This window comes from Gopherus flavomarginatus, chromosome 11 (genome assembly GCF_025201925.1).
Source record: "Gopherus flavomarginatus isolate rGopFla2 chromosome 11, rGopFla2.mat.asm, whole genome shotgun sequence".
Classification (NCBI taxonomy): domain Eukaryota; kingdom Metazoa; phylum Chordata; order Testudines; family Testudinidae; genus Gopherus; species Gopherus flavomarginatus.
The window spans coordinates 48,760,516-48,788,295 of NC_066627.1; the positions used below are offsets into that span (position 1 = coordinate 48,760,516).

The following is a 27,780-nucleotide window of genomic DNA, read 5'->3' on the forward strand; positions in this document are numbered from 1 at the left end:
AGCCTTTTGAACCAAAATAGCACAATAGATTCTGGGATGTAGAGTTATGGGGAAAAAATGGGTGATTTGGGCGTCGAAGTGAAGAAAAGTTGAGAAAGACCAGTGTACAGGAATCCTAACCCGGGTTATTTCAAGAAGGAGATTTAAATAGTCAAGTGAGCCAAGAGCTAACAGGGCTGTGCACATTCAATAATGGTAAAATCTTTAGTGAAATCAACTACAGGAAAACTCCCCCTTCACCTGAAATCCAACCTATACCTCTACTATTCCAGGCTCTTCTGAGTAGCAACCACCAAGTGTGTGGTGATGTTCATGATGTGGACAAGTGTTCAAAGGAGCTAGGCTAACACCCTCTGTGCTGTGATTGACGTCGCAGAGTGATGCTCTTCGTAGCCAAAGAAGGCTGCATTAAAGATGGAAAGAAAAAACCCAAACAAATGTTTCTGCATTGAAAACATTTATTTTACAACAGTGGTTTCAGATAATTTAGCAATCTTTATTTTAGTTTATACTGAGACACACATTACACATTACCATGCTAAAACATAAAATAATTCCTTCTGCTTTAACCGTATGTATGTACAGGAGCTCAGTAGTATCGAGTGTTACAATCCACAAAGTTCAGACAGCCACATCTACTTACATACAATTCAAAGTATGGTCCTTTAGTTACATAACAAAATATATATATGTCTATACATATATAATTGCTTTTCAGATGCTTTAATCCTTGTTTTTACAACTAACTTTTTTTAAAACAAGGGCTTTTCCCTCACCCCACCAGAGCTGAAAAACAGTGCAAATGTGAAATGCATTCTCTCGTTACATCTTCAGCTCCCACAGGCTTCAGAAGAGGCCGATATGACAAACCCACAGTGAATTGTTTCTCAGGGCCTTGCTCACATGCAAAACAAATATAAACCTTGTTGGATGTCTGTGACAAGGCAACCAATAGCGCCTCCTCTCCTACCCCAAAAAGTGGGAGAAGGAGGGGACATGGCAGAATGAATGGAATGACAGCAATTGGCTTAAATGGCACACATGCACCAAAAGAAAAAAACAAAACAAATAAACCTCAACAGTAAAAGTTTTTTGAGCTTGGCAAATGTCAAGGTTCATCTATTGTGACAGACACATGTCATTTCAAACATTTAAGTAGCAAAAGGAATCCCTCCTTGATCCCCATAGATCTTCACATTTGTGCTGACTGCTATTAGCAAATAGAAAACCAAATGTGATTTGTGCATGTACTTTGTGTTCATGTTAGGCAACACCTCAAGGGAAACGGGGCCCAAGCAGGACCACCTGGCATTCTCTAACCAAGATGACGAGACGTAATTTGGTGGTAGTAACATGAACATTGGCATAATCTGTGCGGCTCTGAAGTCACCACTAGTTTTAATTTATAATCAATTCCATGCCACCCTTTTGAATTCAGTCTGTTTGTAAGCAACAAAAATTTGGGTTACTGAACCAGACAGTGCAAAGGCATCTTATTATTCAAGATACAGTTATTCTAGCAAGGAGGGAAGACTTGTGGACACACAGAAGCTGAGAGGATTTCCCGCGGCCCCCCCTCCCCCTTATATATTCCATGACATTTTTACTCAAACACTTTATCTAATTCTATTTATACAATAGGATCTGTTCATTGTTGTCTTCACCTGCCATTCACTGACAGATCTACTTTTTCCTGCCGCTGAAAGGAGAAGTTGTGATTCTGGGCACACAAAACTAACTTTTTCACTTGTCTGGCTGAGAGTTCACAAGAGTAGTGCTGGGAAGCACATGTAATGTTTTACCACAGACAGCAGCAGTACCAAGGGCACACATGCTGTATATCTATACACATATGTGCATACAGACATACATACACATGATATTGCAATCCCAGACTTACAGCACAAGGGTTGGACCTCCTTGATTTACAAACTACATTGAATCCCCCACTGCAGAGGGTACAGTGTAGCTAAAACCGGCACAGGAATCAGGAACTATCCATGTATTTTGTTACACTGCCAGTCACAGTCTCATGGGACAGGATCAAAGGGCAGTTGACAGGATTCAAATAAGTCTTTCAATCTTTTGGAAACCACTGCTGCACACAAAATATGATCAGCAACTATCCAGAAACAACAACAAGGAAACATTCTTTGTTGGTTATGAAAATGTAGTAGGGAAGAAGACAGCCATTAATTCTTGAGAAGTCTATTCGGGTTATATCTGTATGTAACTGACCGATACCAGCATTCCCCTCTAGCAATAAACAGAATGGTGCATGTAATATTGGTATTTTACTTTCAAATGAAAATGTGTCTTCCCGAATTATGGAGTTTGGCGTGGCAGGCAAGAGACAAACGATTGCCCTAATGTAGCTTAGCCTTCGAGGAAAGCATCTTCTTGGAATGAAGCAGGGACTTCAGGCTTGTAGTCTCTCATTTCGATAACACTGAAGTCTCCAAACGCGGTATGTGAAGCAGACTATCAGTTCTCATAAGACTTAAACACTGACAAGTGTTCTGCCTTTTCCCTTCCCAATTTAGCCAACAAAGTTAAACTTTCCAAGCTATCAGTGGAATTTATTTTAAGGTGGATAAACTAGAAGGCTCCCTCTATAGAAAGGAGCAGTGGCATTCAAATGGTTACGTCTGTTCCGTTTGTACCAACCTCACGCTATGAACAACTGTACAGGAGCTGGGTTTCAGTGCTTTCGTCCAAGGATGAATGCAGGCTGAACAGCACCCGGAGCTGTCAGTAAGCTGGAGGAACTGCAAAGCAGCAGAAGCCTATCCATCTACCTAGCAAGGATCCCTTGTAAAAGCTGAGCCAATATGCAGCTGCACTAGGTAGGGAAAACTGCAGCACAAACATATTTCCTAAATTATTTGAAAACGTCAAGAACACTGAAGGGGATCAGACAGATTCTAAGGGCACAGACTAGTTAAGGATACCGGGCACCTCTCTCATGGCTGGTGCACACCACCAATACTCCAAGTCTAGCCCTGTAAAAGCACACACAGGTCCCACCCACATTACATAAAACGACTCTAGTATAAAATGGATCAGGAACAAAACTTCAAACAACTCCCTAACTTAGTTATTTCTGTAGTGTAAACTGGCTCTGACAGGATGGGTTTTAAAAACCATTGTCTCTGTTCTAGTACCACATTAACACCTTGTTTCTGAACAGGTTCTGCACGTAATCTCAAAGAGCATCATATATTTTAGATACTGAGCACTAATATCTAAAGCAGTTTAAAAATGTTACAAATCTAAAAATAAGACTGAAGATATGGCTCTAAAATGTCACTGCATGGAATTAGCAGACATCTACACATCATCAAATGCCATTAAGACGTTTACATAAACAAATTTATATACAGATAAATAGTTAACTTCCTACATACATTACCAATGACATTAAACTGGCATTTAACAGGCACAGTGCCCCTTCACTCACTTCAAGTGAAGATTTTCACTCGCCATTTGTTGCACTAGCTGAAGTTTGGGGATTTTCACACCCAGAGAAAGAATGGTGCACAATAAATCCATCACCAGCTACTTCACTGGCAGTTCTGCCATTATGAAAAATGGATGGCATTTAAGTATTTGTTGATACTGAAGCAGCTGCTTTGTTTATATATTTTCTCTAGGATTCACAACAAAACTTGGAAGTAAAGTCAGTGGCCCTTAATATCAGTCACTAGTGTACTCTCCAGACTGGGCTGTCTCAAAAATCCCACCTCCTGGATACCAAGCGATTATGTTTCTATCTGCTAAGGGAGCAAGTGTTCTGAATAGATTTTATGAGCTAGATGGGAAAGACTAAAAACACTAAACAAAGACCTCAGGAAACGCAGAAAATTTCTCTTATAATGTAACTTTAAAAACAAACCAACTTAAGTTTAAGTTTAACTCTGGCAACGCATTTAACTCAGAATAACGCTGCTTAGGTTAAGTGTTTTGGAAGGAAACATTCTGCATCTAAGACAGTAACAATGGCCTTTAAGTTCACTCCCCTTTTTATTTCCCAGGCTTTGGTGCCCGCTGTAGCCTCCGAGTGAAGCTGCTATTCCAATTCTGGTAAGGACAATGCAGGCATCCCATAAAGTTTGGAAATGCTTGCTGCTGCTTAGCATGTAAGATTTTAGCTAAGGAGCCACTATTTACATTTTGTACTCACTGGGTGTGTGCGTGCAAAGTTTGGTCATTTTGCAATTATAAAAGTGCAAGTAGCAGTTTTAGAGCTTGGGGTGTTTATGTATAATATATATATCAAATAAAAACAAATGTGGCAAGTTATTTATTGGCAGGGCCCTTTTTTAAATAAAAACAAAGATGAAAAGGAGAATGGATAACTTTCAAGTCTTCTGGTTAGAAAATATAGTTTAACATCCTTTTTTTGAAATAAACTACATTTAAAATAACCATGTGTTTCATATAAAAACTGAGAAGTCAGGAAAAACAGAGGGATGACACTCCTACAACAAATCTTACACTGAAAAGATTTAAGATGTTAAAAAGTAAGGGAGGGAGTGCACTATGTCCTGAGATCAGCGTTCTGGTGTTTCCCTTACAACATAACCACATGCAATGATGCACAGCCTGCTAATTTACTGTAGATAGATGTGGACACCAACTGTTGAAAGGAAACTACCGTTTTCTGAATTTGAGTTTGCTAGGTAATTAAAAAGGAGGAAATTATGGACTTATACAGTGGATAATCAAGTATATATAAATGTGTTACAAGTCTGAATCTTGTCATGTCCCCTCAACACCATCGTGATGCTCTTTTAAATTTACCCTCTCATGGCTCTTTTTCCAAACAGTGCAGAACATGAACTGAGGTGTCATCTTTAACTTCGTTTTTCTTTTCTTCCCCAATTTCACAGTTTTAAGATTAGTTTGTATTTAAAAGTACACAGGGCTCCTAGATGGTGACATTGGTTCCAAAGAATGCAGTAAGTTCTTACAACTGACTTCAGTGGCGTTTGAGGCTCGAGTTAAAAAGCCTCATCCTGCATTTAATTCTCACGTTGCACACAGAAACATCCTGATGACTTTACTAATGCAAATGAAGTGCTACAGAAACTAAATAGTAGTATCTGCAATATCAAAAAGAACTAAAGATTAACACTAAACTTGGATCCCTGATACAAGGAGTCACAACTTCTTCACATTAAAGTGACAATTCAAATGAACTGATGTTTTGCATCAGTACTTCTAGACAAGAGGAAGAAAGAATATTCTAAAGTGTAATTAATACATGCGGAAAGAGTCTTTCCATCATTTTACCAGCCCCCTTTGTCAGCTATTCAGATAAACGTAGTTAACTTTTACCCAGTAGCATTCACTGACATGTACAGACCACAAAAGCAGCTTTGGCCAGTAAGCTTCTAGGGAATTAAGTTTGCATATATATCCTAATGTACTCCAAAGTAGAACATAACATTAAGTACAGATTTAGGTTGAGTCTATACAAGGCCATTGTGACCCTATTTTTGAGCAGGAAATTTATTCCCCATCCAAAGGGGTTAAATAAAGACTTTACTTAAGCAAGGATCTAAGATCAGATTGTGACTGATCTCCTGAGACTGCAAAACAGTTTTTGTTCCTGATGCTAAATACTAAAACAAACAGCAGAGCAGTAAATCACTGGTTGCCCAAGATATGCTTGTCATAGGGTTCAAGTAACTTCATGTTTGTAGGACTATCAACTTATTCAAATGCTAAAGGGGGAAAATGGCTCATAAATGACTCTGCTATCGAAAATCTGTTTAGTTAAGTAGTGTTAAAGATTCCCTTTTGATACTACACCAGGATCCAACACAGTCAAAAGCACACTTCTGCCTGCACCAGACTTACTTGCATGCAATTGTGTTCATGCAACAGCAGCTATGGTGGGGGGAGGAAAGACTGCTTTTAGAACAACCTGATTCAGCATGGAGAGTTGAATTTTTTTTTATTTTATTTTTTTTTGGCCTAATATATTTGGCAGGATTTCAAGCCAGAGGTTTTAAGTAATATTTCACTATGTGCAAGGTTATAGTGAAAGACATTCACATGGACAATCCTGCACATCTGGACAAGGCACAAGCTACAACCTTCATAACAAAAACTATGCTAGGTTAGCCCAATCATAGTGCTTTGCCCTGCTATGGCAAGAAACCTTAGTTCAGTTCCTGGGCTCTTCTTCTATAGGCTGGCAGGGACACTTGAGCAGTGCTAAGCACTTTCTCTGAAGTGACCCCTCTGCCTTGTGAAAGAGCAGCATGGAAGAGTCCCAAAGGGAATGTTGGCTGGAAGGATGTCAGTCACTTTGTAGGACCTGAAAAAAGTGCGGCTGGGGCATGTGATGTGAAGAAACAGATGCAAAGGGAAGAGAGGAGAAGTGATGTAGATATAAAAGATCAAAGCAGACTAACTACCAAAAGCTCCTTGTGTATAAGTTTACTAGTTGTTCCCCTAAATCCTTAGTCAACATTTTCTAAAGAGAAATCTTTAAAAGCAAAATATATCAGCCATTCAACTACAAAGTAAATGTTTCTGTGACAGCTGAGTAAACCTAAAATTCATACACTAAACCACGGTTTCAAACATTATTCAGACATGATTTGATTTCTAGATAGCACAGGAAACTGTTTAATAGCTTCCACAATAATTTATGTGCAGAAAAATAAAAGTTTAAGTAAACAAATCTAAACAAAATACTGTGTGTAAAGTATTATTTGATATAAACACAAAGCGAGGTGTTTTGTTCTTAAATAGCCATTTACACATTTCAAAAAGTGGTTCATGACAAAAATTAAAGCGACATTGTCATGTTAAAAGCATTTTTAGAAAACAAATGTTCCCAATGGTCTTACTAATAGCATTTTAGATTATTAAAAGAGAATTTTAAAAATCTAATTTGTTTTCCACCACTGATGCTGTTTGTTTACTTTCTGCATTTCCTTCACTTGGATAATGAAAACAGATTAATCAGTTTCACATTAAGATTCTCATACACTAATAAGAGGCTGCAATAGTTGGTTATAAACACTGCAGGGGAATGTTTAAACTCAAAACAAACAGTTTCTGCTTGAAATAAAGAAGTCCCTAAAAATAATTCTATTAACATTTGATTTTTGTCATAACCTACACTTTGGGCCTATACTATCAAAGAATTCCCAGTATGCATAAGGAGCTGTCCATCAAATTAATGTCTGAAGAGTTAAAAACATAAATGAGGGAAGCATGTCCAGGGTAGTTTTATTTAGGCTGAAAACCAGCATTAAAGAATTCCTGCCCTACAATGTTGGCATTTTTTGGTTCTTTGCATTGTAACTTGCTTAGATAGAGGTGCAGGGAGACACAGGAAGGCCTAAAAACAAAGATCTTAAGATCTTTGTTGCACTCACATAAAAATGATGAACTCTGTGCAACTGTATGGAAGCAGAGCAGCTTGTGTGTGACTAATTTCACTCACTTTAAAAAAGACCTTGTTTTAGGCTGGTATCACTGCTTAAAATGCAGAATGTCTCCATCATACTCTTATTGTGAAAACTCCTCAATACATAACACAAACAGACATTTAACAGAACTCCACACATGCTATAAAAAGGGAAAAAACAAAAGACCATAGCTAAACTGCTTTAAATACTGCATGCTACAGCACTTCATGTATCATCAAGATACGACACTGAAGGTGACAAAAGGCTGAAGGGATTACAAAATATTCTCGGCAGGTTGGGGGCTGCCTTCTTACTGTGGCAAAACTTTTCCCTCTCCCCATTTGCTATTTCTAATGTTCATGATTCTAGTGTTGAGTTGGCCATGTATTTATTTATCCATTCTAAACCAGTGTTTCCTTAACTTAGTTAAATCCATCAGTGTGGTAGCTGGGGTGAGAGTCGGTTGTGAGCTGGGTAGTCTCTGAGGCTGATGCTGGTTGTATCACAATCGGTGTGTCTGCGGCCTCTGAAAAGAAGTGAAAGCAATGTTTTATTGCTTTGGGGAAAATAGTTTCCATGGATTTTTGGCAAGCAGCAGGCAATCACACTTCTCAGTGACAGTATCAACAGTACACTTCCACACCCTCTCTTCTGAAGCACTATCTTAATTCATTATTTTTCAGTCGGAGTTCAAATCAAATGAGATAACACTTGCATGCTAGGTACTTTATTTGAAGGAATGGTGTTTTAAATTTATCTATCAAGAGCCATGCATGCACTGAGCAGCCATTATTGTTTTCTCTCTTAAAGGCATTAATTCCAGACTAAGTGAGCTAAATCATAATACCCAACTCAGGCTGTTGCCTTTTAACTCAAAATCATTGTCTTACCTCAAAGAAATAAGTTTACATAGCTCACATGAACAGAACGCAAGGTTTGCACCGATATAAACAATTTTAAAATGCAAGCTCAGATTCTGTGACTGATTGGTCATACTGGACATGCTTATCTGGGGAAGCATCCTTCTTCCCACATGCCTGAGGAGATTTGCAAAGCTGCTCTGACATTTAATTTAATGTGCTTTTGGTGTAAAGGGCCACTATACGTAAGCACAAGAATCTGGCTGGATTATTACTTCAGCTACCACATCTCCAATGACCTACTCCTCACCTGCTGTTAATGAAACTTACCCCTTTCGTCCGACTGTAACTGTGCCTCCAAGTCCTCTGGAGAGACATAGTATTCCTGCTCGCTGCCTTCAGGAGGTTTAGGTTTACACTTTCCACAGCAACAGTTACAGCAGCAACACAGACAGCAACAGCAGTAGCAGCCTGTGATGAGCCCACAGAACACAAACAGGGCCTGCAGAAAAGAGAGGAAGAGAAAGAATGTACACAACACATAAGCTGCATCTTCTAACCAAGTGGATAGCTCCTATTACCTAACCTAGAGAGCTCACTACAGTAGAAGAGGTCAGTTTAAATGGGTTAATTATTTAAACAGAGATCCAACTGCTTTGGACAAAGTTCATCACTGGAACAGAATCAAACAAATATGAATATGCAATATTTTATTTCCTAATTAAGAAAATAGTCATTAACATTCTAGCCTAGTGTGAACATTGGGCTGCTGAGGAGGACTGGATATACAGGAAGAGTAACCTGAGGAAAAAGCACTCTAGAGGCAAACCTTATGAAACGAATCTTCTCCTCTCCACCCACTCCCTAAAGAGGGCCTAGGGTCAAGATACAAAGGGACAAAGCAACACTACTTTAAGGTAAGAATCTCACGTTATTTACAGCAGAATACTGCATCCTGAACAAAGAAACTCCTGAAATTGGGTTATACTGAGTTACTGTTTCAGCTGCATCCTAAAGTGTACATAGGGCTAAGAACCACTCACAAAATACTAATAGGAGTTCGTCTTCTCTTGCCCCTCAACAGGTGCCTGTGGTGTTCATAGTGTCACCCAATGATGGTAAAATGCAACTCCTTTTGCATTGCTACTCTGGAGGGTTCTTTTATTTCAGCCAATTATCCAGTCACTGATCCATCAGTGATAAAACTATTTTCTCACCCCAAAGGAGTCAGGAGATGAAGGTGTTGGCAACTACGCAGGAAAACATACCCAATGCCTAAATCATCAAGACTGGAAAACAATCTTAATCAACCATTCAGAATGGTAAGCAATGTCATTACTAAAGCACAATGAGCTAGAAGAGTTCAGATTTCCTACTAAGACTCAAGTGGCTCCTAAGAAATGTAATTAATTAATCATGATATATTTCCATATGACAAACATCCTTCTCCTCCATCCAAAAACAAGAGTGATTTATAGATCATACATAACTCACATCTCATATTTTCTTTTAAAACACTCTAAATTCCTGAGTGGTAAAGATCTCACAATTGTTTATCAGGGTTTGCATGCATGTGAGTGCAGCAATATAAACATGAATCAAGTAAAACACAATGATTCTTGGGAACTAGCAATGCTTATTCCCAGAAACACTCAACATAACATTTATTACATCTCCTGCGCAATGTGCATATGAGACTATTAAGAAACTTCAGGAGGACACGAGCTACAGTGTTACTGACTACAATAATATTCAGCTCTGTTGTTTCCATCACTTCAGAACTGGCTGGGTGCAGCAGAATAAATAATCCATTGTCTATTAAATTGAATAGTGGATGAGGGCAAACTGGCTGAAGCAATGGTGGGTGTTGCGGGACAAGATGGGAATACTTAGTGAGCTTGCCTATTTAAGGGAGTGTGTTTCTGATTTGTGGCTCACCTTTGCAATCTTGGAATTTATTAGGTCCAGGGATGTTTTTGTAAAATTTAGTAGCAGCTGTTGCTAAAAACAAACGCTAAAAACAAACATCTTTTCCATCTGAATTTCACTATGATGCAGAACTGGCTACTGTTATTTGTGCTTGTGTCACTTGACAGATAACTGTGATAGGCACTACCTGCAGTAGCACATTGAGAACCTGTGGAAGATTGAGATAGTGCAGAACATTGTTGCCTAGCAGTTGAGTAGCACTCAGGAAACACACACCGTCAATACACAGAGAGATACTGATGAACAGTACATTTCTGGGAAGTTATCTATTAAGCCTTAAAACGTTTCAGAAACCGGCTGCTTAAAGGACTGCCTCTCTTTCCTTGACCATGCTGTCACAGTTCAAATCAATGCAGATGCCTAAGCTAGAGACCTCAACACAAATGGGAGGGCATTCTCCATGAGGGGGTCCTCAGCTTTTGAATTTGCTTCCCTCATTAGTCTACAAGATCTTAGATTTGTTAATCTTCCTGGGCACACTGCTAATCTTATCTTTCTCTTAATCATTTAGGAAGGTTGAGGGTTCACAGGCAAAGGAAACTGGAAGGTGACTGAGGTGTGGTTCTATTAAATGACTAGCTATGGTGTGCAGTTTTTTGTGGAAGAGTATTAACTGGGAATTTGTAACTGGAAATTTGATGGATCAAAGTATTGTACGAAAACAGATTTTCTAATAGTGTTTTAAATGTTGGAATCTGTCTAGATAGGTGCCAGAAATATCAAATAAAAGAAATAAAATACCATGAATATCCAATTACCACAGTAGTACAGCACCTATTGAATGGCTACGCATCTGTTCAGAATAAGTGCAAAGAAATCTTTATTTCACTTACCTTTGCCCACCAGCTGGATAGGACGAAGTATGTGTTCACGTTCTCCTCTCCAAACTGCTCTGCTACATACAGGCCCAAGGAGCCATACTTATCATATATGTTTCGTTTTGTGGCATCAGTCAATATTGCATGTGCATTGTTGATCTCTTTAAATTTATCTGCAGCCTCTGGATTATCTGGGTTCTTATCAGGATGATATTTCAATGCAAGTTTCCTGTGGGGTGGGAAGAGAAAAATTTCTCAGCTGCTTTTTTTTTTTTTGCAATTCATCCTACTACAACGGGTAGATTGACCTGTCCATCTTACCTCTCATCAAAGCTGACAGACTCTCCAGTCTCAGGCAAGAGTATTTACAGAATTCTGACTTACTTCACTTCTACCTTTCCATTGCCCCACTGAGTCTCCTTTAGATGGTAACAAAAGCATAATCTTTCTATATGGTCTATCCCACTAGCTTAGCAGAGCTCACAGGGTGAGTTTCAGATTGAAACTTCAGTACAAAGACAGTGGAAGCTTTCTTTTCTGCTCATCTGGTCCAGCAGTTTGTACTGTGACGTTCCGAGTAGCAATGCTCTAACTGAAGGAGGACATACGTAACAGTATAGAAAGCACAACAAATCTATGACAGGGTCCTGAAGGCCACATCTGAGAATGCTGCCACATTTAACCTGCAACACTAAAAATAGAACTGACAATTATTTGGGATCAGTGCTCAAATCATTGTGCTGAAACAGCCTATTGTTCAATTCAAGATGTGCTTGTGGAGGAATTAACTGTCACAGTTACCAGATATCAGAAAATCATTATAGACTCCATTAAGTTTTCAGCAACGTGGCTACAATGGATCTGAAAGTTTATATAGCCTGTTGAGGTCACTGAATTCAGGAACAAAAAAGTTCTTTTGATCTTTGGATGCTGTTTAAATTTGAAAGTTCAGACACTCAGAAGAGAATAAAAAGAATCTGAAGAAAAACTGGTAAAATACTCTATTAATAGATATGAAAAGAGAAACCAATCTTCCATACTTCGTTTGAGCCATTGTAAGTCTGTGGTACAAAATCTGAGTAATGCCACCGAACTATACTTGGCCCTTTTTTGTGGTGTGGGGAAATGATTGTTTAACCTGCTACAGAAATTTACCATATGGAAATTTACCATATGGAACCTTAGTTGCCATATTTTCAGAAACACAGGCTGTACACACTTTTGCATGTGCTAGACTTAGGTGTGGCAACCCCTTGATGGGCACCTGAAAAATGAGGGTTGGAACATGTGTGTACATAAATCTTGACATGCATGTGCACATCTGAGATGAGCATGTACTAGAAACTTTGATCCTAGAAATGGAAATGTTACTTGGAGGGCTATTTCCCGGTTTCACCAGTAATGCCACAGTCCCAGTGAAGCTGAGCTATACCACAGATTCCAAACAATCTATAAAACAGACTTACTCCTGCATCTTTATGTTAAATAAAGATGATGTTTCCCATTTCCTATATATACATTCTATAATAAGTTCATGGGACGGTGAAGCAGTTCTGAGATGATGGCTCCACTACACAATGTTCTATAGTTTAATGTAGATTACATCACCATCATTCATGTGAAACCATCATTGTGTAGTGGGGCTGGGAAAGAGATCTGCTTTTCTAGAGAAATGAAATGAGGGAATAAGTCTCAAATTTATAAACACGAACAGAACAGGAAGCATGTGGTGATAGGAGGACAGTCGGTAAAACAAACTACACAAGCAGCTTCATTTTCCTTACAGAAACTAACTTACAAGTGATCATGCTAAAGAAAAACTGTTTGTCATTTTCCCAGTAAGGTAAAACTTGTTTCATGTGTTAGACTAATAGCTTTTACTGTGTCAATTTTCAATTAATTTTGAGATCATTTTATGTAATCTTTGGATACTTGTGAGTCATCTTTACCTTCATGTAAATATTAGTACCACAAAAGTAACGTTTTTTTTCAAAAAGGCAAAATTAAAGTGACAAAAATAAAAGGAAAACTTTTATTTCGAGCATCCACAAGCAAAGATTACTACTGACCCCTAGTGTAATGTTCAAGCCACTGCCATTTGCTACCTATAACCATACTGAACTGTAGCACAATATTTATGAATAGCAATTAAACGCAAGAACAGTACTATGTCTCCCCCTCTCCAAAAAAAAATTAAAAAATTGGACAATGCAAAGCTGTTTCAGGTTTGTGTGTTTGTTTTTTAAGGTTAAAAGTCAAACCTGGATTTTAAAAAAATCAGTATTTCAAGTTTAATGTGAAAAAATGTGAACTGATTTTTACAGACACTAAAATACATTGCTGGTACAAAAGTTAATGTACATCATTTGTATCTTTAGTGCATGTTCCTTTGCTCAGGGAATTAGACATGATTGGACACAATTATGCTTCTTGTTGGGCTGGCAAGAAACTGCATAACTTCTAGGCGAAGAGTTTAACTTTTGACACAGTTGCCTACACATTTGTTAACATGATTAAATTGAACACTGAAAGAAATGATCTGCAAGAATTCAATTATCAAAAAAGCAAACAGTTTAATTCCAGTATCTGAATTTTCAAAATTTGTTAACAGCTCATGTGAAACACTCTATATGGTCTCACCCCAGTTGACATAAAATGAAACTAGATGTTTTCAGTGCAGATATTTTTTCTTCTAAGGAGTATTGATAAATACAAGCACAGACTACATAACACACTGAACATGACATTCTATCTGAAAAGGTTAGCAAACATGCTCTGTGAAGTGTCAGGGACCAGACTTTTGAAACTTTACCTGTATGACTTTTTAATATCATCGGAAGTGGCATTCTTGTCCAGTCCTAGAACATGGTACAATGATTCTCCAGAGGTAGACAGCGAACGTTGCCTCTGGTCTGCCATGTTGAACTAACCTGAGTGGAAGAAACCCCCCATGCATTAGGACAGAGCTACTGAAAATTCCATCTAAAACAAAGATGCTTATAACCAAAGTCCAGACCTCTGACTTCATTAAATGATTAACTGTCAACTCCACTAGAGTTGTGTGAACTTTAATCTTTTCTTTAAAAAACTATAAGTGGGCTTTGAAGAGATGCTAAAAGTTCCAAACAAAACTATTTACCTTGCTTTCATAGATCTTGCAGCTTTGCAGTGTCAGTGAAAACAACAAACTATCAGGATAAATCTAGGCAAATCAAAATCACTACACATTTCTGGAACTGGGAAAAAATAGAAGCTGGGGCTCAACATAAACACGATGATAGAACATATACTCAGACTCTACTTAAACACATTCATTTATAATCCAGGTAATGAAATGGAACAAGTCAGATGCTACAGAACCATGAAACGAATTGAGGTAAACAGCTGATGTAAATATATTAAATGTTCATAAAACTACCTCATTATCCTCCTCCAAATCCCTCCTTAAAAACTCTCCTTTTTCACAATGCCTACAAAAAAACCTGACGATAATTAGGCTGCTTGTGTGCTGAGATCATCTTTTTGTTCTGTGTTTGTACTGTGCCTAGCATAATGGAGTCCTGGTCCATGACGAGGGCTCCTAGGTGCTGATAATACAAATAATAAATTACTTGCCTTGGTTAAATGAACTTTAAAGACTCAAGAAAGGTGTCAGATTGACAGCCCTGAACAGACGAATTCCTCTGGTCACCCACAGCATGCACAGTGCAGTGTAAGCTTCACCACATCATTCCAACAATGTATGTCAATCCTCACCCTGATCACACACACACACACACACGGCTGGGACTACTTCAATCTCTTCCCTGCTCACTAAATCCCTGGCCTCTCCACTGAGATCAGACCGTTTACCGTGGTTTTCTATTGCAGAATCAGACCCATCAGGACAAGATGGGAGTGGCTATCCCCTTGCAAACTCCATCAGTTCAAGATGCTTTTACAGCTGTTGCTCATGTATTAAATTCTCAAAGGATTAGCAGTTTACTGAAACACCAGAAACTTAATAGTAAGATTTCTTGCAGCAGAGCAGGTATTAATTCTGGCCTAATGCATGGCAACTGAAAATGTCAAGAGCAAATGCAAGACCTCTCTGCAGAAATTCCAATACATAATTTGCCTTTTTCTTGGTCAGTTCTACATGAAATCTTCACATCAGGTCTTACATCTAAACCAAGTCCTCAAATACGTCCTATTTGTTAATCCTTTCCTAGAAGCTAAAATGCTCATCTGAGATCCTCTGACTATCCTTGTTTTAGCTGCCTGCAATAGAAGATCCTTCCTGTGTGGGAGAAGTAGCGGATAGTAAGATGCCATCTCAATTACATCTGAAAACCAGGGACGGCCTTATTGACCAAACAGGGGCCACTAGAATTACTCTGCCCTTTCCTTTATTCTTTGAATTGTCTCGAGGAGTACTGCAAACAAGAGGAAAGGATACAGCAATCCTTCTAGCCATGGACAAGAAAGCATATATGTGGCTACGGGGTCAGCAGTTCCTTCACCTAGAGAAGAAATGGGAAATCTTCATGTTGAATATGGAAGCAAAGAGGCTGAGTGATAGGTGACCTAGGGCTCTGATTATTGAGTGAAAGACCGCTGGGTGAAGATGCCACTCCTGTGGTCCTATCCAATCTGCTCAGCCAATCCACTTAAGAAAATAGAGGAGTTGTCTGCTAGTACTTACACTGCATGTCACACTTCTATAAACCTGGAATGGATAAACAGTAAATATCTTCTTTCATTTTATTACACTGAATATGCAAATGCTAGTTTTAAGTATTGCAGTATTCCCATCTCTTACCTCCCTTGGAAAAAAATTAACATTCACTTATTTCATGTGCTTCATAAATTTTTGGTAATGGCATTGGAGCTACTCACTGGGAAAGGGACTGCCCTTCCTCAAGTGGTATTGCTAACGCAACCTCAGGTTGGGACAGTTGCATGGGAGAATTCAGGTGATCAGACACTGATAGGAATACAGAAATGAGATAAACAGAGGTGCTTCAGGTCCAACTGAATAATCTCTTGGCAACCAGAGGATACCACTACCCATTAGATGACTCATTTAAAAGTAAAGAAATATAAAATTAGTCCAACTGAGGTTCCCCCCACCTCACACCCCCTTATGCTTCATGTACATTAGCAGGCCATTATATGGTTGCGGTTGGGGGTGGGTGGCTTTTTTATTTATTTATTTTATTTAAACTATTTCCTTTGAAGGATTTTGGAAAGGAGTGGGGAGGAGAGAGAGTTTGCCTGACCATTAGGTAGGAGGCAGTCTCCCCTTTAAGGGTGTACATTTAAGGGCCAAACCATGTAATATATATTCTAGTTCAGGGGTCGGCAACCTTTCAGAAGTGGTGTGTCAAGTCTTCATTTATTCACTTGTATGGTTTTGTATGGTAGTAATACATTTTAATGTTTTTAGAAGGTCTTTTCCTATAAGTCTATAACATCTAACTAAACTATTGTTGTATGTAAAGTAAATAAAGTTTTTAAAATGTTTAAGAAGCTTCATTTAAAATTAAATTAAAATGCAGAACCCCCCCGGACTGGTGGCCAGGACCGGGGCAGTGAGAGTGCCACTGAAAATCAGCTCGCGTGCCACCTTCGACACCCATGCCATAAGTTGCCTACCGCTGTTCTAGTTGAATCAAAATATTTGAACCTGACTTAACCTCTCAGTCCATATACAAATTTGAAAACCCCCAATGGAATTCTACGCTGTGGCAAACCATTGACAAATACGTCATGGCCCTAACATTAGGAGATTAGCATTTGCCATCCTTTAGCTGCAGCCCTGGAGCAAGGATGAGCATAGAGAGATTTATTTTTGGATTATGTCATTACAACTAACCCACACCAGATTAAATAGGCCTTTGAAATGGGTATTTAAAGCCTCACACACTCTACCAGTTAAACCCTTTACCTTCTACAGTGAAATGAGTAATTTCAGCTCATAGAAGATAATAAAAAACAAATACCGTTTGAGAGGTTGCAGCTTTCATCACTTGGTTTTCATGGTCAATTCCACAGAAAGGACTGGATGGATTTCCATCCCATAGGCAAAATCATCAAGCCTGAAACCACAGCAGAGAATCTCCTAGTACCCTCAAATCATGTTCTATTCCACTCCGGGGCACTGTGTCTCTCAGTAGCAGATTCCAAAGGAGAAAACAAACACTTGAGACAGCAAAATTAAAACAAAAGCACAAGAATTCTGCAAATTCCTTTATCTGCATACACACCAACAAGATACAAGGCGAACAAAAATGACAATGAACAATCATCCTGGTTTTAAATTGTAGTGGTAGCGGTGAAAAAAGAACACAATGCTCAGGTGGCTGGTTTCTTCCACCTATGAAGCAGGATATTGTAATAGCTAATTAAGATAACTACATCTAAATTTCAGTTTCACTGTTTAATTATTATCATTTAGACATGTTTCTAAAAGAGTGTTGAGGCAATTAGTCTTTATCAGAATGTCTCTATAAATCTGCTTCTGAACACTCATCAAGTTCTTATTTCAACCTCACTAATCTAGTTTACAAATTTCTGTTAGTCTACTTCAATACAACTTAGTTTCCCCTCCATGATTACAATTACAAGTTACAGAGGAAGAAACAGAAGTGTGCACTTTCCATGCGTCTCCTGTACATAAATGTACATAATATGCTGGTAGTAAAGATTTACTGTTGATCTAGACATTTCACATTAGAAAGACTGAAGACATAAAAGAATTTTTAAAATGCTGTGAACAGAGCAGACATTTTAATTTTGAAATACTTCTTCCCTAGGAAAAAAAAAATTTAATAACTTTTCCCTCTACAAACCCAGCAGCCCCAGAGCTGTATTCTGAAACCAAAAATTATGGTCTGCTTCTTTCTTGGGCTAGATATCACAGCATAGCAAACAAAAAAGCCTCACACATAGCAAATGCTAAAATATTTAGGGTTCCCCTTGCTGCATATGTAACTACTATTGATATTAACGAGAGTCCTGCATGAGTATCACTGGGGGGGAACGGCAGCACAGCTCCAGTTGTAAAACTAGAACAGTTGCATTAGAGTCCCTCTTATAAACCATTGTGTACAGCAAATCTGAAATTCAGTACTGTTGAACAAAGACAGAAGGACGGAGTCATATTATTATTACTTTACAAGTGTATATTAGCAATGTAAATAATCCACTTTTGGGGGATACACCAGACATCAAATACTAGTTGCCATTTCTCATCTGATCAGTTAGTACAAACACAGACAGCTTTGTGTTGCCTAGCAAGAACTCTTGCTAATTTGCCTCACAAAACACTGGATCTACTGCTACACATAGATAGGTATGCTGATGCATGGGAATAATTGACCAACTGGCAGGGACAGAAGAACTTTCCCTGATTTCTAGACAGGTGGTTCAACACTATTTGACTGCAGCATGGACTCTGCCAAAAATAGATATAAATGCCATTCTCCCTCTCTTAATCCTTTAAATATCTTTTAGGTTCTCTCACTATGGTAATACAGCTGTTCCCCTGCTACAGATGCTGGGTCCAGAGAAACTGGAACAAGAATGAGTGTTTCTCTACACAAATGAGGAGACCTCTCAAGAAAAGACTCCCGCAACATCACTGTGACAGGAAGCCTGAGAACAGAATCAAAGACTTAATGTTTTCAAGATGTAATTAGTTGTAAAAGTCACCAATAAGTTTTATATGAAATAAACTTTAAGAAGTTATTTACTTCATTACTTCCTGGGTACTTCTTGGTGGTACCTTTGAATTAACTGAAGATAACATTGAAATTCTTTTAAGTGTTATTCAGACAAATGCGTCACATGAGAAAACAAGTTAGATGTTAAAAATGTGTTACAGTTTTGCTCTGATATCTGCATATGCTATTTTTATGAAAAATAAAAGGGAAAGATTATGAAAAATCACAAATCATTAAGAATCTTGCTATCTACAATAAGCATTCAGTATAGTTTTCTGAAAGACGAAAAATATACAAAATAAACAATGCTATATATTTTGTTGATAGTTTGATACATTTTTATTGTTATTTACAAACTGTAAGTTTTATGTGAAAATTTAATCCAAAACCAGTATTCCAGTAAGAATTCAAATGACATTAACAAGCATAATTAAAGCACATATATAACCTGAACCAATCTGTCAGTCAATGACCACAAGCCATTTGGGGTTTTAGGCCCTGCCTGCTTATGTCAGTGTCAAGGATTAACCATGCTTGTCCATTTGGTCTTTCAAACTTGCCCTACACCTCATTAAACTATTTTCAGGGCAATTTCTCTGTTTTGATCCTCTCTGCTAAACCAGCAACCTGATATTTAATTTCCTTTATTCTAATAATTAGCAGCTTTAAGAAATTAATGAATGTACTGATTTCTAGCTTCCTTGATAGACAATATTCAGTGACTAAAACACATCCATTTCTAAAATATTTTCTTTAAGAAACTGGGATGCAAGAGATAAACACACAAGAGTAAAACGTGGGTGCAGGGAAGGAAAGAACCCGTAATTTTCTGAAAAAGGATAGTGGTAAACCATCAAAGATCTCAATGTGTGAAGAAAATTCTTGGGCACAAAGTACAGCAGATTTGTTTATTTGGGAATTATCTTAGGCTGAGTGAAAAGTAGGAGAAACTTTCAGGAAGAGTGTGTTATATGGCACAGTCAGCCATACAAGAGACCTTTGGTGCAGCTGCTCCCCCCATCTGCAGGCACTAGCCAACCTGGCTGTAGCCTACCCTGCCCCCTCTAGCACACCGCAACTAGAGATATAATGGCAGCTCATATAGGTATACCCATGCCAGCTTTAATCTAGCTAGTGAAGCTAAAAATAGCAGTGAAGATGCAGCCATGGCACAGGTTATACAAGCCCGCCTGATCCCCCGGGTATACTCACGTTCCTCATTCATGCTGCTGCGTCTTCACTGCTATTTTTAGCCACATTAGCTAGGTTAAAGCTAGCACTGATATGCCTACACAAACTGCAATCATACCGATTGCAGTGTAGACATATCCTAAGAATACTCTTACTGCCGAGGTCGGGGTTACTGGTCCTGAATCTATCAATCTGGTAGCTAGCTAATGATACTGACCAGTACCCCACTGACTGTAAGGAATTCTCCTCCCCTTTTCACCTGAGGACGAACACCTTCTCCTTGCACCTTTCCTACAAGTTCCCCTTTTGTCTAGTTTCTTTTGTGGTGTACTCATCAGTGGGCACTTTCATCTTAAGTGAAACTTCTTTACCACCTCTCACTGTCCCATTACTTCTTTTACAAACTTTCCCGCAGAGATCTGTGGAATTTAGATCTGAGTGCCTCAGGAAGGTTTGGCCCATTAACATTTTAAACACTAATTTAGCTCTTGAAGGAATGGGTCTATCAAGTAGGTTTTTACCTTTACTGGCAATCTAAAGATGATTTAAAAAAAAATGCCACATGTATTCAACACACTATGACCCTAATCAAGCAAGGTGAAACCTTGTCAGAGAATGATCGTGGGGGAACTACTGGATCTAGTAACCTACCCTCACTGTGCATATGAAGTAAGATGGCTGAATTTTATAGCATCCACATGACAAAGCTGCACCACTTACAATGAAAGGGCGTATACTTGCACAAAAATCTTACTACAGCAGGTTGAATCATTATTGTGGTATCAGCAGCCAAATGTGTGGTGGGACTCACCAGTAACCAATATGAACAGATCTATACAGCTGGTCCCACACCAGCATAGGTCACAAATGTATACTGACCTACACCACATTTAGTAACTGCTCCATAGTTGGAGATAGGGTTAATAAAGTTGAAACAAATCTGAAACCAGCCTATGCGTGTTTATTTATAGCCTTGCCTATAAATAAAGAATAAAGAAAAATATGGGTGTAGAAGGAGAATGATAGTTTATCATCTTTAAAAGTCTGGGGCTGAAAATGACTAAAGCATCTGAAAATTAACAAAGTTCAGAACCTGGAGTAAATGACTGCTATTTGTATTTATTTTTCAAGACTGAAATGCAATTAACATACAGGCCTATAAATGAGGTATTAGTAAAGTCAGCGACAAAGTGTAACCTGATTGATTACTGCAAATATAAAAATATTTACTAGTTACAATTAACAAGTTCTTTATTCAGATGGCTACTCAGAGTTAATTAAAAAGATGAGACTGGTGAAACACAAACTTTATAAGCTTCAATTAAACAAAGACAAGTATAACTGAAATCATAAACAACACACATCAGTATAAGAATAAGTTAAGCGGTTTCCTGTAGTTTGATTTTTTTTTACTTGCAGCCTAACCATGGTCAAAGAGACTTTTGCAGGCATCACAGCAAGAGTTTTACTTTTTAAAAGGCTGAAGTCCCCCAAGTGTAGGTTACCACACACTGTAAAACTGAATGCACCACATTATTGTCTATTCTACAGAATCTTCCCTTTCAAGTATTCTGATTAACAATATTAAGAGATGCTCTGTATCTTTAAAAAGTGTGGCATCCCCACACACTCATCCGCCACCTGCTACATATTCTAATCAGGTAGGATTCCCTGAAGAGGTTTCGCTCAGAAGGCTACTAAAACAGGTAATCCCTTGGATTAAACAGCATCACTTTTAACCATCTGCACACTAGATACTAAGAACATCATCATGTGTTAGTCACCTCTACTGAAAAGTATGCCTATGTATTTTTTGCTGTGCTAAACACATTCTCACTGGGGGTTTGTTCATTAAAAATTCTGTGTGTTTATGTTAATTAGATATTTCATATATCTCTATGCAAAAGAATAAATGGACACAAATCTGACATCAGGAATCATAACATTCAAAAACCAGTGGGAGAACACTTCAACCTCTCTAACCACTCAGTGAGGGACTTGAAGGTGACAATTTTACAATAAAAAATCAAAAACAGACTCCAAATAGAGAGACTGCTGAACTTGAATTAATATGCAAATTAGATACAATTAACTTAGGTTTGAACAGAGATTGGGAATGGCTGGGCCATTACACTAACTGAATCTATTTCCCCATGTTAAGTATCCTCACACCATCTACGGGTCATCTCGATTATCACTTCAAAAGTTTTTTTCCTCCTGCTGACGACAGCTCATCTCAATTGATTGGCCTCTTAGAGTTGGTATGGCTACTTTCACCTTTTCATGTTCTCTGTATGTATAAATATCTTCCTGTATGTTCCATTCTATGCATCCGATTAAGTGGGCTGTAGCCCATGAAAGCTTATGCTCAAATAAATTTGTTAGTCTCTAAGGTGCCAGAAGTACTCCTGTTCTTTTTGCAGATACAGACTAACACGGCTGCTACTCTGAACCCAGATATTTTTAAGTGTATTATGTCAGATAGAAATTTATCTAAACAGCCATTTCAATTCCTCACTGATGCTCTGATGATTAGTTGGATCCCTACAGGGACTCAAATATTCTTTTTTAAAGTGAAGAGCCATCAGAACATCTCTTCTTTTTTGTTAAAACCCATTCCCACACTAAAAGACCCACATAATACAGCAGATTGGGGAACTGAGGAGAAAACTAAGCAAATCAAGTTTCTCACTGTATTTAAATTTTTCAAATTTAAAGCACTAACAAATCAGTGTTGTTAGAATTAATTCCCTAAAGTGCCAACCAAGCAATTTACAAAATTAGTACCTCTGGTTTAGAATGCAGATTACCAGAAATAGCTCTACTGTTGCTGCAAGGTAAATGTTCGCAAATATAATAGTTCTACTTTTACAATTCACACAGAAATCAAAAGGTCAGTTACACGTTTACACAACTGTCAAATCCTAAAAGGCCCGATCTCATTAACACAGTTAATCCATCTCAATACCTTTAATATACCCAACTCTAGACTTGGATTCTGCAGTATCAAACTGAGTTTTACCCTTTGCATACCAAATCTTGGTACCTTTGATCACAATCTTTGAAGTCCAGTCACCTGGCAATACTTTATCTGTATCAGAGTTTCTCTTATAGCATGCATGAGAGTAAATTGCTCAGCCAAAAGTGAATCACATTCAGGCAGCATGTATGTATTAAATTTGTGAATGTATGAACATCTTCAATAACCACCATACTAATGCAAATCAGATCTTTCCTTGACAGATACTGGATTACTGCAGAATGATTATGATTTAGATAATAGCATAGAGAGTATATTTATAAGGTTTGCGTACAATACCAAGCTGGGCAGGGTTGCAAGTGTTTCGGAGGACAGGATTAAATTCAAAATGATCTGGACAAACTAGAGAAATAGTCTGAAGTAAATAGGATGAAATTCAATAAGGACAAATGCAAAGTACTCCACTTAAGAAAGAACAATCAGTTGCACACATACAAAATGGGAAATGACTGCCTAGGAAGGAGTGCTGCACAAACGGATCTGGGGGTCACAGTGAATCACAAACTAAATGAGAGTCAGGAGTACAACACTGTTGCAAAAAAAGCGATCATCATTCTGAGATGTATTAGCAGGAGTGTTGTACGCAAGACATTTTCTATGAGGAAAGATTGAAAAAACTGTTTGTTTAGTCTAGAGAAAAGAAGACTGGGGGAGGGTGGGGGAAACATGATAACAGTTTTCAAGTACATAAAAGGATATTACAAGGAGGAGGGAGAAAAAATGATCTTGTTAACCTTTGAGGGTAGGACAAGAAGCAATGGGCTTAAGCAAAGGTGGTTTAAATTGGACATTAGGAAAAATTTCCTGTCAGGGTAGAATAAACTGCCTAAGGAGCTTCTGGAATCTCATTATTGGTAATTTTTAAGAGCAAGTTAGACAAACACCTGTCAGGGATGGACTTTAAATAACACTTAGTTCTGCCATGAGTGCAGGGGACTGGATTAGATGACTTCTCAAAGTCCTTTCCAGTTCTGTGATTCTATGTTTCTAATGTAAGTGGTCCTTAGTATGAATTCTTTTGGTGCTGTGCTAAAACCTGGCCATATTATTACCCCAAAAATCTGTTACACAGAAGTAGTAAAGTAAAGAGTTCTCATGTTCACCTCTTTTCAAAGGTGCTGATTGATGAACAGTCCTTAGAATATGCATCAGGGTTCCAGGTTCATAATTGTTTCTGTAGTTTTGACAAGTTGTAAAGTGTTAGATTTATGCAATTACATTGCCAATCTCGTGAAGCATGCAGTATTTAGATATAAATACTGGTTGTAAGTCATTTACCTTTTTGTATTTTTTATTGTTTCTTTCTGAAAATCAATTAAAAAAAACTTCTTTTCCAACACTACCTAGAATTCAAAAAAGATAACGTGTCTTGTTTGCTTTTGCAGAAACTGATAGTTGACACGCTGCCCCTGCAGCTCCCATTGGCTGCAGCTCCCAGTCAATGGGAGCTGCAGGGTCAGCGCTTGGGGTGGGGGCAGCATGCAGAGCAGAGCCCCCTGGCTGCCCCTACATGTAGCTGCCGGAGTGGGACCATGCTGCTGCTTCTGGAAGCAGCATGGAGCTCCCCCCAATCTTGCTCCCCGGTTGGAGTGGGGCAAGTCCCAGACCACACTCCCCAGTGGGAGCTTGAGGGCTGGCTTAAGACCTCTGGGCTAGGGACACCATCCCTGCCCATCCTGGCTAACAGCCATTGATAGACCTATCCTCCATGAATTTATCTAGTTCTTTTTTGCACCCTGTTATAGTCTTGGCCTTCACAACATCCTTTGGCAAGGAGTTCCACAGGTTGAGTGTACATTGTGTGAAAAAAATACTTCCTTTTGTTTGCTTTAAACCCGCTGCTATTAATTTCATTTGGTGACCCCTAGTTCTTGTGTTATGAGAAGGCGTAAACAACACTTCCTTATTTACTTTCTCCACATCAGGCATGATTTTATAGACCTCTATCATATCCTCCCTTGGTTGCCTCTTTTCCAAGCTGAAAAGTCCCAGTCTTATTAATGTCTCCTCATATGGCAGATGCTCCATGCCCCTACTCATTTTTGTTGTCCCTTTCTGAACCTTTTCCAATATATCTTTTTTGAGATGGGCTGACCACATCTGCATGCAGTATTCAAGATGTGGGCATACCATGGATTTATATAGAGGCAATATGCTTTTTTCTGTCTTATTATCTATCCCTTTCTTAATGATTCCCAACGTTCTGTTCGCTTTTTCAGCTGCCGCTGCACATTGAGCAGATATGTTCAGAGAACTATCCACAATGACTCCAAGATCTTTCTTGAGTGGCAACAGCTAATTTAGACCCCATCATTTTATATGTATAGTTGGGATTCCGTTTTCCAATGTGCATTACTTTGCATTTATCAACATTGAATTTCATCTGCCATTTTGTTGCCCAGTCACCCAGTTTACTGTGCGCTGGTTAGGCCTCAACTGGAGTAGTGTGTCCAGTTCTGGGCACAGCATTTCAAGAAAGATGTGGAGAAATTGGAGAGGGTCCAGAGAAGAGCAACAAGAATGATTAAAGGTCTTGAGAACATGACCTATGAAGGAAGGCTGAAAGAATCGGGTTTGTTTAGTTTGGAAAAGAGAAGATTGAGAGGGGACATGATTGCAGTTTTCAGGTATCTAAAAGGGTGTTATAAGGAGGAGGGAGAAAACTTGTTCACTTTAGCCTCTAAGGATAGAACAAGCAGCAATGGGCTTAAACTGCAGCAGAGGAGGTTTAGGTTGGACATTAGGAAAAAGTTCCTAACTGTCAGGGTGGTTAAAGACTCGAATAAATTGCCTAGGGAGGTTTTGGAATCTCCATCTCTGGAGATATTTAAGAGTAGGTTAGATAAATGTCTATCAGGGATGGTCTAGACAGTATTTGGTCCTGCCATGAGGGCAGGGGACTGGACTCAATGACCCCTCAAGGACCCTTCCAGTCCTAGAATCTATGAATCTTTTGTAGCTCTTCACAGTCTGCCTGGGACTTAACTATCTCGAGTATTTTTGTATCATATGCAAATTTTGCCACCTCACTGTTTACCCCTTTTTCCAGATCTTTTATCAATATGTTGAATAGGACTGGGCCCAGTACAGACCCCTAAGGAACACCACTATTTATCTCTCTCCAGTCTGAAAACTAGCCATTTATTCCTACCCTTTGTTTCCTATCTTTTAACCAGTTACCAATTCATGAGAGGACTGTCCCTCTTATCCCATGAATGCTTACTTTGCTTAAGAGCCTTTGGTGAGGGACCTTGTCAAAGGCTTTCTGAAAATCTAAATACACTATATCCACTGGATCCCCCTTGTCCACACATGTGAATTATGGTGGCAAGATCCACACCAGACACAAAAGGTTGCAATCTTCTAGAGACAGATGCATTTAGACTGTAAGCTCTTTGGGACAGAGACTGTCTTTGTGCCAGGTGCTATACAAACACAGAATAATGGGGTCCTGGTACATGATTAGGACCCCTAGGCACTTCAGTAATACAAATAAATAATAAATTGTTAAAAGTAGGTGTCTCTGTATGCACCTTGATTTTTTGTTAAAACCTGGATTTGTGCCGTTCATTTTAGATACTCTCTGTAAATTTTGTGAACAGAACTTCATAGTAAACATCCTAGCTTCTCAGGAAACACCAAAGCCATCGTCCTGTTCTGTACCAAGTAACAGCTCATTTTGAAGGCCACAGAAAAATGACAGCTTTGTGACGTAGTCACACAGTACTAAATTAAATCATCGCCAAAACACTGTGTGCTCTATCAAAGGAAATGCTAGAATCATTACCCTCAAGAATTACTCAAACCTGATCGTAAGAGTCAAGGACCTGAGAAGTGATGCCATGCCTGCAAGAGGCTGTGCAAGTTGTGGACAAGCTTCGAATAACATTTTCAATTTTAAAAACTGTGAAAAACTAGAATTGCTACAAAATCAAATCAAAATAATTCTTTGTATTACCACAGATGTCCCTATTGGGAAAGAGAAGCCCGACCTAATTTTATTTATGGAAGAGCTATTGTCAAAATTATTATTATTACAAATCAGCAAGAACACTATATATGTAAGGTAGTGTGGGTAATGCAAATAGTCATTTTGCTTGAAATCTTCAGCACTGAGACCCTGCTGACATATGCTCCAACCAATTTAGTTATGCTCGTTGATAGAATCCAAATGCTCTCAGTCCCAGCTGAAAAACTTACCTTGTCATCCTAAGCTAAAACAAATAAAAAATCCTCTCCTCAGAGTTGAAACAGACAGCTGGAAACTCACCCTTTCAGTGGTTTTGGGGTTAGTTTTCCCCCCCATCCCCCGGTTCTTGTTACACAACATTGTAAAATACATATATTTAACAATATAGGACTCACAAGAGCCAGATCATGGCTAGAAACAAACAGCCTTGAAGCTCTGCATCAGTTCATTGCCAACTCAATGGACAACATTCTCCATGTGTCACTAGACATTAACCTGAATGCACATTCTAACAACAGCAGCTTTTCCTTTAGCTTCTAGACTTGGGCATTAAATATTTATTAGTGAAATATTTGCAAACTGGAGAGCACAAAGTTGCCTCTAATATTACTTGATACACTTCAAATTAATTTTGTATTTCTTTTCTATTTAAATTCGCATGGTCCCAGAGCAGAGTAACCAATGGATTGATTGCTTTGGTGCAATTCCCCAGATGAGATACTGCTTTATAGTACATTCAAAGAGAGTCAAATGGAATTGAAAATGCTCAGCAC

The 27,780-nt window shown here is 38.5% G+C and overlaps 2 protein-coding genes across 6 annotated transcripts in view; both read right to left on the reverse strand.

Moving 5' to 3' along the window:
• The window catches only part of LOC127030993 (tripartite motif-containing protein 55-like), a 71,006-nt gene that overhangs the window by 16,811 nt on the left and 26,415 nt on the right, over nucleotides 1–27,780 (reverse strand). The gene's annotated exons all lie outside the window — the stretch shown is intronic.
• The window catches only part of DNAJC5 (DnaJ heat shock protein family (Hsp40) member C5), a 51,093-nt gene continuing 23,753 nt past the window's right edge, over nucleotides 441–27,780 (reverse strand). For 3 of the 5 annotated variants that reach the window (XM_050918420.1, XM_050918425.1, XM_050918421.1), the window contains 4 exons: nucleotides 13,913–14,030; nucleotides 11,116–11,329; nucleotides 8,624–8,795; nucleotides 441–7,959 (listed from right to left, as the gene is read on the reverse strand). In XM_050918420.1, coding sequence (XP_050774377.1) covers nucleotides 7,856–7,959; nucleotides 8,624–8,795; nucleotides 11,116–11,329; nucleotides 13,913–14,019 — 597 coding nt within the window. In that variant the 5' untranslated portion in view covers nucleotides 14,020–14,030 and the 3' untranslated portion in view covers nucleotides 441–7,855. Of the gene's footprint in view, nucleotides 7,960–8,623; nucleotides 8,796–11,115; nucleotides 11,330–13,912; nucleotides 14,031–17,084; nucleotides 17,181–27,780 lie in introns of all 5 variants that reach the window. The other 2 variants (XM_050918423.1, XM_050918422.1) reach the window with 1 other exon arrangement.